The sequence below is a fragment of the Convolutriloba macropyga genome, chromosome 2 (assembly GCF_964194025.1).
Source record: "Convolutriloba macropyga chromosome 2, txConMacr16.3, whole genome shotgun sequence".
In the NCBI taxonomy this organism is placed as follows: Eukaryota; Metazoa; Xenacoelomorpha; order Acoela; family Convolutidae; genus Convolutriloba; species Convolutriloba macropyga.
Genome location: NC_134469.1, coordinates 12956534 through 12969165, shown reverse-complemented (window position 1 = coordinate 12969165; position 12632 = coordinate 12956534). Strand labels below are relative to the sequence as shown.

Below are 12632 nucleotides of genomic sequence, written 5' to 3'. Positions count from 1 at the left end.
CCTCTTGGTTTTTTTTACAATTCAAAGAATTTGAATTGTATTGGGGCGCTGTCTTTTTACGACTCGAAGAGTAGTATTGGAGAAGTCCTTTTTTAAAATCAATTTTATTGGAGTGATTTTTGAAGCAAGAAATGAAACGCGTGAAAAATTTGGAGTGATTTTGGTGCTGAACAAAATTGAAAAGCGGAGCGAAAAGAGTGGTTTTTGTTCATACCGCTGTTTTTGAGAGAGCGAGAAATTGATGTGTGAAAAAATTTTCTAAGTGAGCGAAATTTTTTTTGCAGATTGTGATGGTTGTGAGGTTTGATTATGATATTGTATTAGTTTTAGGTTTGTTTTGATAGGAATTGAAGCTTACAAGTAGTTAGTTTGATTTTTAATGCTAATTTGGAGGTTTTTGATCAGTTTTGCTGATTTTTAGACGAAATTTATTAATTTTTTTTCCTGTTTTTTTGTTTTACTGCTTTAAGTGGGATTTGAATAGAAGCTTTTTAATTAAGGAATTTTCAGATACCAATTGACTAAAGTTTTGTCGTGTAAATCATTTTTTTCTAAGGAAAAATGACCGAAACATTTTAAACCATTTTTCTCATTTTTTGCAGTTTTTCTTTTTTTAAAATCTTACACAAGTGTCTTACCCACCCTATTATAACTTGCGCATTCTTTTGCGAGTTTCTCATTGCTCTAATTGCAAAGGAACCTTATTCGGCTTTGTTTTTCCTTGTACTATTAAAAAAACTCATTTAGTTTTTATAGTTTTTTGTTGAATTTGTTTTTGAATGCCGTTTCTATTCCTTAATTTTTTATGGCATTTGTGGAAGTTTAGGTTTCGTAATTTTTGTTCTAGTTGTTTAGTTATAAGTATGGGCAGTTTTGGATATGAATCTTTTTTTGTTAAGAAATATGACAAAAAATGGCGAAAATTGGATCTATTTTCTTAATTTCATTGCAGTTTTTCGGGTTTTTTTCCCGTTTTATGAGACAAGTTTCTTAGACTATTATGATTTGTCTATTGTTTTGCGAGCATCCGGATGCCCTATTGGCTGAAAAGAATTTTTCTTTGGATTTTTAGTGCAAGTTGTTAAGAGCTGTTTTTCATAATTTGGCCCCAAGTATTTTTAAAACATTCACTCAAGTGGTTTTAGTAAGTACTAGTTGTTTTGATGAAGTAATTTTGGCAGAGATAGTTATTTCGAGATCTCAAGTTATGACAAAGTTTGATCAGATTTTTTATCATATTTTAACAGATTTGATTTTTTTTAAATTTTTTGTTTAACGGTTTGGTTTCAAGAAAATCATGAGTTAGTGGAGGCAAGTTTTTTCTGATGAGTAGTTAGATGGCGGTTAAATAGATTTTCACCTCGAGTCGTTTCCGGAATTCTCCCGGCTATGTTTTTTTTTAAGATCTGTTCACACATTTTCATGATTTTTGAAGTCAAGTTGGAGTAGTGATTTTGGTCACGCCGAAACAGGAAATGGAGCGAAAAAGCGAGTGGTTTTGTGGCGTGAATTTTTTCGCTCTAATTTTAAAGTAGAGTGCGAAAATGGTGTTTGAAGAAAATTTCGCTTTCTTGGTAGTGGTTTTTTGTTCACATGCGGAAATTTCACTCTGATTTTCTGTTTTTTTCGATTTTTTGAATCCGATTTTTTTCTAAATGGTTTTACCAATCCATTCACAGCTCATTCTAGGCCTAGATTTTTGTTTGAATTAAATTTTCATTTCTCGCTAGTGGTTTTTTTTGTTCACATGCGGCATTTTGACTTTGTTTTTTTGTTTTTTTTCTTATTTTTTGATCTGATTTTTTTTAAAATGGTTTTCTCAATTCACTCATAGTCCATTCTATGTCTAGTTTTTCTGTTTAGTCATTGAAAATTCTTTGAATTGTACGTCAGGACTTGTCCTGCTATGTTTTTTTTGTCGTCGTCTGCCGCTCTTTTTTCGTTTTACATTTGTTCACACAGCAAAGCTGAAAAAGTCAAATTTTCTGAATTACTTCTTCCTCTCACTAACGGCATTTGCGCGCGTGATGTCATTTCTCACTCGCTTTAGCGAAAGTTTTTAGGGTATTTGCGTGATTAGATTTTGATCATACGTGACTTACATCACTCGATAAAATGACTCGATAAGGTCAAAGGAATTCATATGTGCAGTAAAGGTCCCTAATAAGAGGCTTCTGTGGAATGAATTTTAACAAGCTTTATTAATTTATCGGTGTTTTTTATCCTAGTTTTTTGAGCGGCGTCAATTTTTTTTAAATATAGATCTGTATCTGTTTCCATCTCTATTAAATGGCACGCAGGTCTATTCTTTCGCAGCTATTCCGGCAATCTGCCGGCTATGTTATTCAACTTGAGCATGATGTCAAAATCTTATGTGGGCATCGGTGAATCCTCTCAAGATGGTTCATGTGATCTATTTCATATCTTAAATTTTAAGACTTATAGTCAAGTTATCGGAATATTTGACCCGGAATGTAGTGGTCACTTGTCTCCTCCCTATCCGTACATGGCACCAGTATCTTATTTCGAAAGTCTTTATTAATCTCGTGGTTTCTTATATGTCCATCAGCTTCTTTTTGCCACTACTACAATCAGTGAGATTCATCATTACTCGAACTGTGACAAACCGCCAGAAAAAAAACATCTGAAGTCAAAACTCAAAAATTTGCTAAAACAAACATTTTCAAACCTCAATACCACAAACTGAGGAAAAAAGGCATTACTAGACCTCGTTAGAACATCAACGAGACCTCTCAGTATTTGGACTTAGTAACAATACAATCTAAAATCAAAAAATGCAAAGAAAAATAATGAAAACAGTGTCAAAGTCAATAGAATCATTAGTTGCCCGCGTAATGATAGACGTGTATGCAAAAACGGGATGGAAAATCCCTTTTTTAGATCAATTTTAATTCAATAAAAGAAAACTAGAACTGATGGAACTACACACATTGAATCAACTCTAATGCCATTTCAGATTGGCTTTCAAAATATAGTTAAAATTGTATAATCTCTCATGTGAGAATTTCGTTATTATTCAGCTTACTTGGCCTCTTTATTGTTTTGATTAGATTCTAATGGGCTCAATTTAGATTTATAAGTGAGCGCAGAAGTAACAAAAATGATATCTGCACTCAAATTGAGAATACAAATTAAAATGGGGTCTTCCCATCTAGATTATGAGTGAGGTGAGGTATACCAGGTTTGCTCTGGGAATTTATCAAACGCTGGTTCTAATAGATAACCAATTACCACCTCACAGAAACTGAATAAACCTCAACTACTAGGAACCAGCACACGTTTGAATCTGAACCAGCTAGAACTTCTTGAAACTAAGAATAAGTTACAGGTCGGAGAAATATTGAGAAAATTTTCTTTTTCGAGATCCGTTAAAGTTTTTGAAATGTTTTTATTTTTGAAATCATTTGCTCTCAGATGGACACATTCAGAAGTTTCAATTATACCTCCTTAGACAGAAATTTGGACCGTCAAGCAATCAGAATAAGCTCTCCGATTTTTTACAAAATTGGTTGACTTCAATTTTGATCTATGATTAACTATCAATAGAAAAAGAATAAATAAATTTCGATATGGCTCATTATCGTTTTACGAAAACTGAATTAACGAAATTAAAGGGCAACACAACAGAATAAGCAAAAACTCCGAACTCAAAATAACCTTTACCAACATCTAAAACAATAATCTCTGAATTTTTTTGGCGTTCAAGTAGACCTGTGTGATGTGAGAGGTGTCATTATTTGGACTCAGGACCGGTACAACAGAAAGGAGAGAAAACAATTTAATGGATTTTAATGAAAAAATTTGTGTCAAAGTCAATAAAATCATTAGTTGCCCACAGACAACTTCAGACAACAACATGTACTCACCTTTAACACGTGATTATCAATTAGCTTACCCAGAAAGTCACGAGAAAAACCAAAAGAGAAGTCAGATGGCACAAAATTATTAAAAACCCGCTCTGAAACCCGAAAAATCGAAACCCGAAGGTAGCTCTAAAACCCAAAAAATCTACATCTAAGTCCAAACTCCAAACTTGTTTTATTCTAAAAAACACCAATAAGACAATAACCTGGGTATCACTTCAGCGTTACTAAAAATGGACAAAAATGAAAAATTAAACATAATTGAGCGAATATTATAAGAATAAAGACCTCAAATGTGAACAAAATTTTTCAACCTCGATAACTCTTCAAAAGTTTTAGCCTCAATAGCTCTTCAAAAAAGCTATATAAATTTTAGAAGCTTTTTAATTTCACACTCTACGATGGAAGGGCTTTCTAGTGATACCTAGTAACAACTCTCCACTATAAATATATCGATCGACCAAATTTGACATGGAACAAGAACATGGAAATCAACTGCTTAGTTGCACTAAAGGAAAGCAAACAATTTAAGTCATATTGGTGGTTTTTTTTTTTTCATTTTTGACTGAACAATTCAATCTTTGTCGAGTAAAGTCGGGTAACAAGATAAAGTCGATGAAACGACAGGGCAATAAGTTCAAGAGCTGTTTTTAAGCTCTGTGAGTGCACACTTTCTCGGGTTTGCATGGGTAACAGTGCGAATAAAATTGATTTTTAGTTCCTGGTAAGATATATATTCGCCCTAGAGCAATTTAGGTTTAAAAGTTTTTCTGTTTCTGATTCTTTAATATAAACAAATATTTTTTTCTTAACCTTTATTATTTTGGCAAATACTTGTACGGACGTGAAATGTTTCAGAAGTTTCGAAATTCCCACTTTTCACCACTGTTTTGTTTTGGCTATTACCTAATGATTATCCAATTTTTCGTACCAATTTGTTGTCTCGCTGTTTTTTCCATCTGATCAACAAATGGGACTTGTTGTCTTGAGAAACGGGATAAACGGGCAAGTCCGCTGTGCTCTCGGTTGCAAAGCTCTAAGATAGGAAACACAAATTCATGGTGTTAAGAATGTAATTCATGGTGCTCTTTACATTGTACAATTTCACCGCCATCCTCCCTCCACCACCATCACACCACAGCTCTAGCGATCATGAAAGAGCAGTTCTATGTGGTTTGGATACCCCCCCCCCCACTGTGTAAGGAAACCAACCCAGCCCAAACGTTTGAGAAATTCGTTTGACGTTAGTTGGTTATTTTCCAAATATTAATCATTTTACCGAAATTTAGCAAGCCTGTCCTTATGTTTTTATACTAGCATTGCAAATTTTAGCTGACAGAAGCTTATGTATCAAACCACTCAGTCACTTATTGATTAATAGCCGCCCTCATCTTCTCAGCCGGCTATTATAGCGCTCCTATTTTTTTTTTTTTACTTCGTCGAATAAAAAAATGTTTCGCTTTACCTCATTTTGCCGCCTTTTCAACATTTTGCGTGAAATCTTTTTGACTTCTCTAGGCTAGTTGCTCTCTTCTCTCATTCTGCTAAAAGTGATTTTGAACATCAGTTGCTCAGCAAAGCAATTCAAAATGAACAGAGTCAGTATAAAAAATTGAAGTCAGAAGTAGAAACGGGATAAACCCATAAAGCCCAATTTTAGATGCCCGCTAATTGAACGTCGTTCCTATAAGTCTTAGTTACCATCTCTAATGCTTATTGGTATTGATAGTAGCCCCTGTAGCCTCTCTCTAAAACAGAAGTACAACCACGAAATGCCATCAAAATAAATCGGACTTAAAAAATGTTTTTGCACAAAAATCTTTTTTTTTCAATGTCTTCTGTTATTTCAATCCCAATCATGCTTATTGGAATCAACGGCGGCTATTTTCCGGCAATCTGCCGGGTATGTTTACTATTTGGTTGTAAAAATTTTTGAAATAAATTTACTTCCTGCACTTTGAGGTTGATCAGAGCCGGATAATTAAAAGGGACTGGTATCTTTTGTTTTAAGAATAAAATTGAATTCTGTACGAAGCAGTCATAGGAAATTTGAAAAAAGGAGTGGTGCAGTAAAGCTTTTTTTTTACCTCGCAAAGGCTTTTAACAAGATCGTTTTCGGACATGAATTATTACTTTTTAAACGATCTTTTCCTAGTAGTACTTTTGATCTGAGTTGTCAGATAATATTTTAGATAACCACGGGTTTTCAGAATGCTTGTTCCCTGGCCGAGAACGGATGTTAATCATGAAGGAACACCTCCCAAGGAAAATATTGCTTTTTTCTCAAAGACGACTCGATATTTTTCATTTACCGATGATACTTTTTTGGCGATCTGATTTGGTTGCATTAAAACGAGCGAATGTTTATGAGACAAATGCTACGTACAAGAGAGCGGTTACAATTAATTGCGGAGAAATTGTATATTTCACCAATAAAAATGAATACAGGAGATGCAATTGAGAGATCTGCTTATTGAACCTTTATGCTTATTGCGATATCTAAAAATTAAATGCTTATTGTGATATCTAAAATTAAAATCTTGCTCTTGTGGTGAACCTTGTGAATAACCGGTGGCGATAGTTTTTTATAGTTTTTTTTTAAAATCATGAGTAATTTTGCATCTTTCATAAATAATTGTCTGCTAAGCAATTGTGTCGTTTAAATCGACATATTAGTTGGGGCATTTTAGTTTGTTACATGCGTCAAATTTATTTCGTTTCCCGAGATCTGGCAATTAAACTGATGTCAGCCAAATTAATCATCAATGGTCTTCCTAACTATTATTCCTGACTTATTACACTGGGGAATATCAGAGTTTTTCAATAGGTGCCAACTACTTAGGGGTACGAAGAACCGAAAGACGAATCAGTTGTTCACAGCTGAAAGTGGCAAACATTTGCTAGTCCTGAAGAGCTACAAATAGGACAAATTTTATCCAAGAATATTGGAAAGCAACTTCAAAATAAAACACAATTTACAATTTGTTTGCTGGAAATCTGCTCTAGAATTTTAACAATTCGGATCATTTACGTAATATTTTTTAGAATAAATTGTATTTAAAGTGTGCGGTTTCTACGTATATAGCCTTTTGATTTACTCTGAAATTACGTGATTGAGCCTCTCTCTCAAAATGCTGTCTCCGAATTTTCAGAAGTGAAGCTGATAGTTCAGGAGCTGATTGAACTAGACGTGAAGAAAGAGCAACTTGAGTTGATGGGATGGATGCGTCTTATTTGGCAGGACACCCGTCTTTCCTGGGACGAACATATCTTTGGCATCCGGGAGGTCCGAGTATTCCCAGCTTGTATCTGGACACCAGACATTGTCATCATCAACTCAGGAACTGAGGTTCCTAAAGGCAGCAGTCTTCCTGCTACTGTAGACTCCAGTGGTTAGAATTAGAATTTACTTTGAGCTTTCTGAAAATAGTGCTAATAGTCCTGCTTCATATAAGCTATTTTTTGTAGTAATGTAATGATTTAAAACAATACCCCATGATTTCTGTTAACTGAAGCGACTTCGAAATTTTGAACGCTGGTTAGATTGATGAGTTTCATTTACCAACGTTTTGAGATCTCAGGCTTCGGATAATGCATGCGTGAATGCATTAATTCTTTTTTAAAAAAATGATGAAAGCGGAGACAGTACATTTCCATCTGTTCAGGAATTGTGTATTGGTTTATGCCTGCAAGAATAACGACCAAATGTGAGACGGATGTCACCTTTTTCCCCTTTGATGTGCAAACCTGCTTCATTGATTTGGGGTCTTGGACCTATTCACAGGACCTGATGAACCTTACGCTTTCGGAATATAGTACGCTGCTTGAGAAGGTGATCAGTCACTCTTATTTAAGAACTTAATAAATGCTATTTTATATCCTTTAATGTGTACAGGGGGAGACGCTTTTGTACCAGTTTGACGGTACGTGGCGGAACTTTTGACGGGCGGGGAACTTTTGGGGGAATCTAATGTTTCCAATTAAAGAACTTGGAAACATTAGATTTAATTCACGTGTTTTGAGGCGTTCATTTTTAATTGCTCTCAAACGAAATTTGTAGTAATTTTATTAGTCTTGTCGGTCTTTTTTATGCGAGTTTTCGCTTGACCAATTTTTCGGCTGACTCATTTGACTTTTCGTCGTCAAAAACGGGATAAACAGGTAGCGCTTCGTCCTCAAAAACGGGATAAACAGGTAGCGCCCAGCTGGTATTAGTGCTCTTAAAGCCTTTCAGTTCACTAGTCTTCAAGTATGCGATTCACAGAATCTGTTTTGGAGACTTATACTTATGGTGCGAAGGGCGGTTCTTAGAGATTGACCCCCCACTGTTGCCCTCCACTGTTGCCACCCCATCTGCACCCCCCCCCCCCCGCTGCGCTCCTTTACGCCCCTTCATTTAAGCTAAAGCTAGCCTCACTAAACCGTGCCTAGCTACTGACGAAGCCAACCGCTCGTCGGTCGTTTGAGATCAATTCGCCCGACGTTAGTCGGTTATGTTTAATTAATCGAACCACGTGAAACAGCACCGCTGCCTGCGTTTATCTGTTACAGAAATTCTCTGAATTATATTTTGAAAATCAGCAGCTTGCCGTTATTTTGGAGAGGCCGTGTTAATTTTTTAAATACCTCAAATAAATGCTGCTCCTCGAGGTAAATGTAAATACTCAGCTATCAATGTAAAGAAATAGAGGCAGGACAAATTTGATTTAATCATTTTAACTCTCCGCTTTGTCTTAATTGAATGGAGTGTTCTTAATTAGGTGTCTGAGAATATTCAATGGAGCATCACAAGCATCAAAGGCTCCTTTCTGATGTCTGAATATTTCTCAGAGTTTCACAATAGATACGTGAATGCCTCCAAAGTGCAGTACTCACTCACAATTGAGAGGAAGCCCAACTTCTACGTGTACTGTATATTTGTGCCAATTTTGGTGGGTGCAAGTTTGGGAACTGTGAGCTTTATGATTCCAGTGGACAATGGGGCTAAAGTGTCGTTCCCGATCTCCATGTTCTTAGCTCTATTTGTCAATCAGCTGGTCATCAAGTAAGCTACTTGGTATTTGACTTATGATACGTTTTATTGCATGAAATCTGACAGGTGTCTCAGTTAGTTATTATAGCTGCGAAGCTGTTAGCTGAGCGTAGCTATATTCCGGTGTATTGGGGCGCTGTCTTTTTTTTTTAAGATCTGTTCACACATTTTCATGATTTTTGAAGTCAAATTGGGGAGTAGTGATTTTGGTCACGCCGAAACAGGAAGTGGAGCGAAAAAGCGAGTGGGTTTGCGGCGTGAATTTTTTCGCTCCAAATTTAAAGTAGAGTGAGAAAACGGTGTTTGAACAAAAATTCGCTTTCTCGCTAGTGGTTTTTTGTTCACATGCGGCAATTTGACTTTGATTTTTACAGTTTTTTCGTTTTTTTTGGATCAGATTTTTTTCTAAATGGTTTTACCAATCCATTCGTAGTCCGTTCTAGGTGTAGTTTTCTGTTTAGTCAATGAAAATTCTTTGAATTGTACGTCAGGACTTGTCCTGCTATGTTTTATTTGTTTCGTCGTCTGACGCTCTTTTTTCGTTTTACATTTGTTCACACAGCAAAGCTGAAAATGTCAATTTTTCTGAATAACTTCTTCCTCTCACTAACGGCATTTGCGCGCGTGACGTCATTTCTCACTCGCTTTAGCAAAAGTTTTTAGGTTATTTGCGTGATTAGATTTTGATCATACGTGACTTACCTCACCCAAAATGACTTTTGCACTTTAAAAACTTAAGTTTAATTTGAATTTGTTTAAGGTCAAAGGAACTCCTGTGTGCAGTAAAGGCCCCTAATGAGAGGCTTCTGTGGAATGAATTTTAACAAGCTTTATTGATTTATCGCTGAATGTTTTTAGCCTAGTTTTTTTGAGCGGCGTCGATTTTTTTTTTCAATTTAGATCTATCTTTTTCTATCTCTATTATATGGCACGCAGGTCGATTCTTTTGCAGCTATTCCGGCGATCTGCCGGCTATGTTTGTTTCGCAAAAATTTGGTTGGTTCATGTTGGTTCATCTTTAAATTTTCAATTTGTCCGGCAGTTTGAAATCTTCTCAAGTGACTTTTTAACTTCTGACTTTTTGGTCTTTTAGAATCTAAATAATAACAAGGCGGCTCGTTAATGTGCTTTCGCACATGATGTTCCGACCCGAGCTCATCTACTTTTTGGACTAAATTGTCAACCAAATGGAGAGATAACGAAAATAGATGTTTGAGTTTTAAACAATCGTTACACAACCTATCTAATTGAATTACATAATGCCATGTCTCATTACAGCGCCAACGGGATCTGACATTGAAGAGACTAAGAGACAAAAAAGAACAAACAACAAAAATACCACATACACGGCAAAAACTAATTATCTAAATTTTAAAGCACCTAGTAACAACGTCAAAATGCAGTCAGATAAAACGTTTACTACACAAGTTTACTTTTTCCTAACAATACAGCAGATGGAAGGTTTTCTTAATGAGACTAGGTAACAAGTCGACAAAAAGAACGAACAGTGAGGCAAAAATTAAAAATTAATCAACATTTAGCTTTTAACTAAATGATCCTTGATAAATTGCCAAAAAGTTATTACAAAACCAAAAGGTTCTGTCTTTGGTTAGACTAAGCCATAGAAACGAACTAAAGAGAAACTCAAAAAATTACAAGCGATTTGCGAAAACAAACTATGGCTACCATTAAAATAATTAGCTATCATCTGATTATTATGTTTTTTAAAATTAAATTGTTACTTTTCATAAATCAGCTGAAGGGTTTATACTGAGAGATAACAAGTTTACTTGCGCCACATTTAAAAACCATTGGGATCTGTTATTACGCGATTGTTCTGAAAGAAGAGAAAAAGAAACAGCGAAATCGGCCACTCAATAAACGTTCAGCAAAACAGATATTGTCCAACAACAAAACTAGATATGTTATCTCTAGAAATGCAAGAAATTGTGACCTCTCATTCATGAAAATATAGTACAATTTGACAATAAGAACAACAAAACTGAAAAGTTTGAAAAATATTTCGAAATGTTTATCATAAATTTCAAGACTATTCGCTGTAAACTGACTGCTTCGGGTAACATCATTCATTCAATCCTCAATTACAAGCCTATGAGACTTGTCGGCAATTTACGGCTACCTAAAGAACAAAAATAGCAAATTCAATAAAAAATTGAGCGAGAAAAGTGTCGAAGGCATGAAAACTAGAACTTTTTACTGAAAACTCTTTTATTTTTTAAGTAATTTTTAAGAGCAGTGGGATTTCTCTTTATTATCAATAAAATTTCAAAAAATCAACAGATATGAACAAATACATTAGAACCACGAAATTTTTGAGAAAACACGTATTATCGACGCCATTAAATTCATTAGCTTTCAAAGGAAGCCAGTAAACACGCTAAATTATGCCTCGATGAGACAGCAAGTTTGTTTGCCAATCATATTTTATAAATAAGACCTTACAACAAGTTTTTGACTATGAAAACAACAACAGAGACAGGCAAAAACCAAAAATTCAGCAGAAAAGTGCCAGAAGAAAATGTCGAAGCAATTCAAATCATAAGCTCTTCTCTGAAAACTTTATCTATGATCCGTTTAACTTCACCCCTAAACTAATGTAGACTATCAGCAGTAGGATGATGTGATAAGATTTCAAAAAGATCCAAAAATAAAAAGTACCCGAAAATTTAAAAAATTATGAAATCTCGTGGCATTGAAGTTTTAAAACTAATAGGTAGAAGATAAAAGCGCTAACCAGATTAATTTTGGCTGCAGTAGACTGGAAAAGGATTATGTTAGCACTGACGTTGACCAACAGATCACGAAAAAAAGTTTAGGATTGGTTAATGTTCAAAAAAAAAATTTCGAAGAAATATTATTAAACTCTTAACAGCAATTAAACTCAAAATCTTTCAACGGAGCTCAATAAGTACGCTCAGATAAAACCCCATGGGATGGGATGATAAAGATGTTTGTCATGCGTTGATAATTAACAAGACATCACAATAAGTCTTATGACTGTGAAAGAAATAACAAAAACAGGCAAAAACCAAAAATCAGTAGAAAAATGCGAAAGTGTCGAAGCCAATTAAACCATTAGCTTTTCTCTGAAAACCTTATCTGTGATCCACTGAAAGTCCTCTTTAAGCTAATAGGATTAGAATAAAATTTTGATAATGTGTATCATGTGATAAGGGTTCAAAAGTAACCAATAATACAAAAATATCCAAAAAAATTAAAAAAAAAATTGAAATCTTGTGTCATTGAAGTCATATAACCAATAATTAGAAGATGAAACCGCTAGCCAGATTCATTTTAGTTGCAGTAGAAAGCAAGTGGGTACTGTCAACACTGACATTGACTAACAGTTCTCGAAAAAATTTAAGACTTGTTAGTGTTCAAAATTTTTGAAAAATTAATTTATTAACAGCCTTCTTAATAGCATTCAACGGAAGTCAATAAATACGCTCAAATATGCTCCGATGGCAGTAAATTTATGCTTGTCATGCATAAGTAATCAATAAGACATCACAATAAGTCCTCTGACTATTAAAACAACCGCCAAAAAAGCCAAAAACCAAAAATTCAAAGAAAAGTGCGAGAAGAACGTGTCGAAGCCATTTAAACCCTAAATTTTTCTTTGAAATTGTTATCTGTGATCCACTGAACATCTTCTTTAAGCCAATGGGAGCTGTCAATATTTGGATAATATGATA

At 34.8% G+C, this 12632-nt stretch overlaps 1 protein-coding gene across 2 annotated transcripts in view; it reads left to right on the top strand.

Annotated features, from left to right (window-relative positions):
• Window positions 1-12632, top strand: part of LOC142335133 (neuronal acetylcholine receptor subunit alpha-10-like) — a 52703-nt gene that overhangs the window by 33228 nt on the left and 6843 nt on the right. For both annotated transcript variants that reach the window (XM_075383497.1, XM_075383496.1), the window contains exons 3-5: window positions 7037-7276; window positions 7550-7716; window positions 8645-8928. In XM_075383497.1, coding sequence (XP_075239612.1) covers window positions 7037-7276; window positions 7550-7716; window positions 8645-8928 — 691 coding nt within the window. The remainder of the gene's footprint in view (window positions 1-7036; window positions 7277-7549; window positions 7717-8644; window positions 8929-12632) is intronic.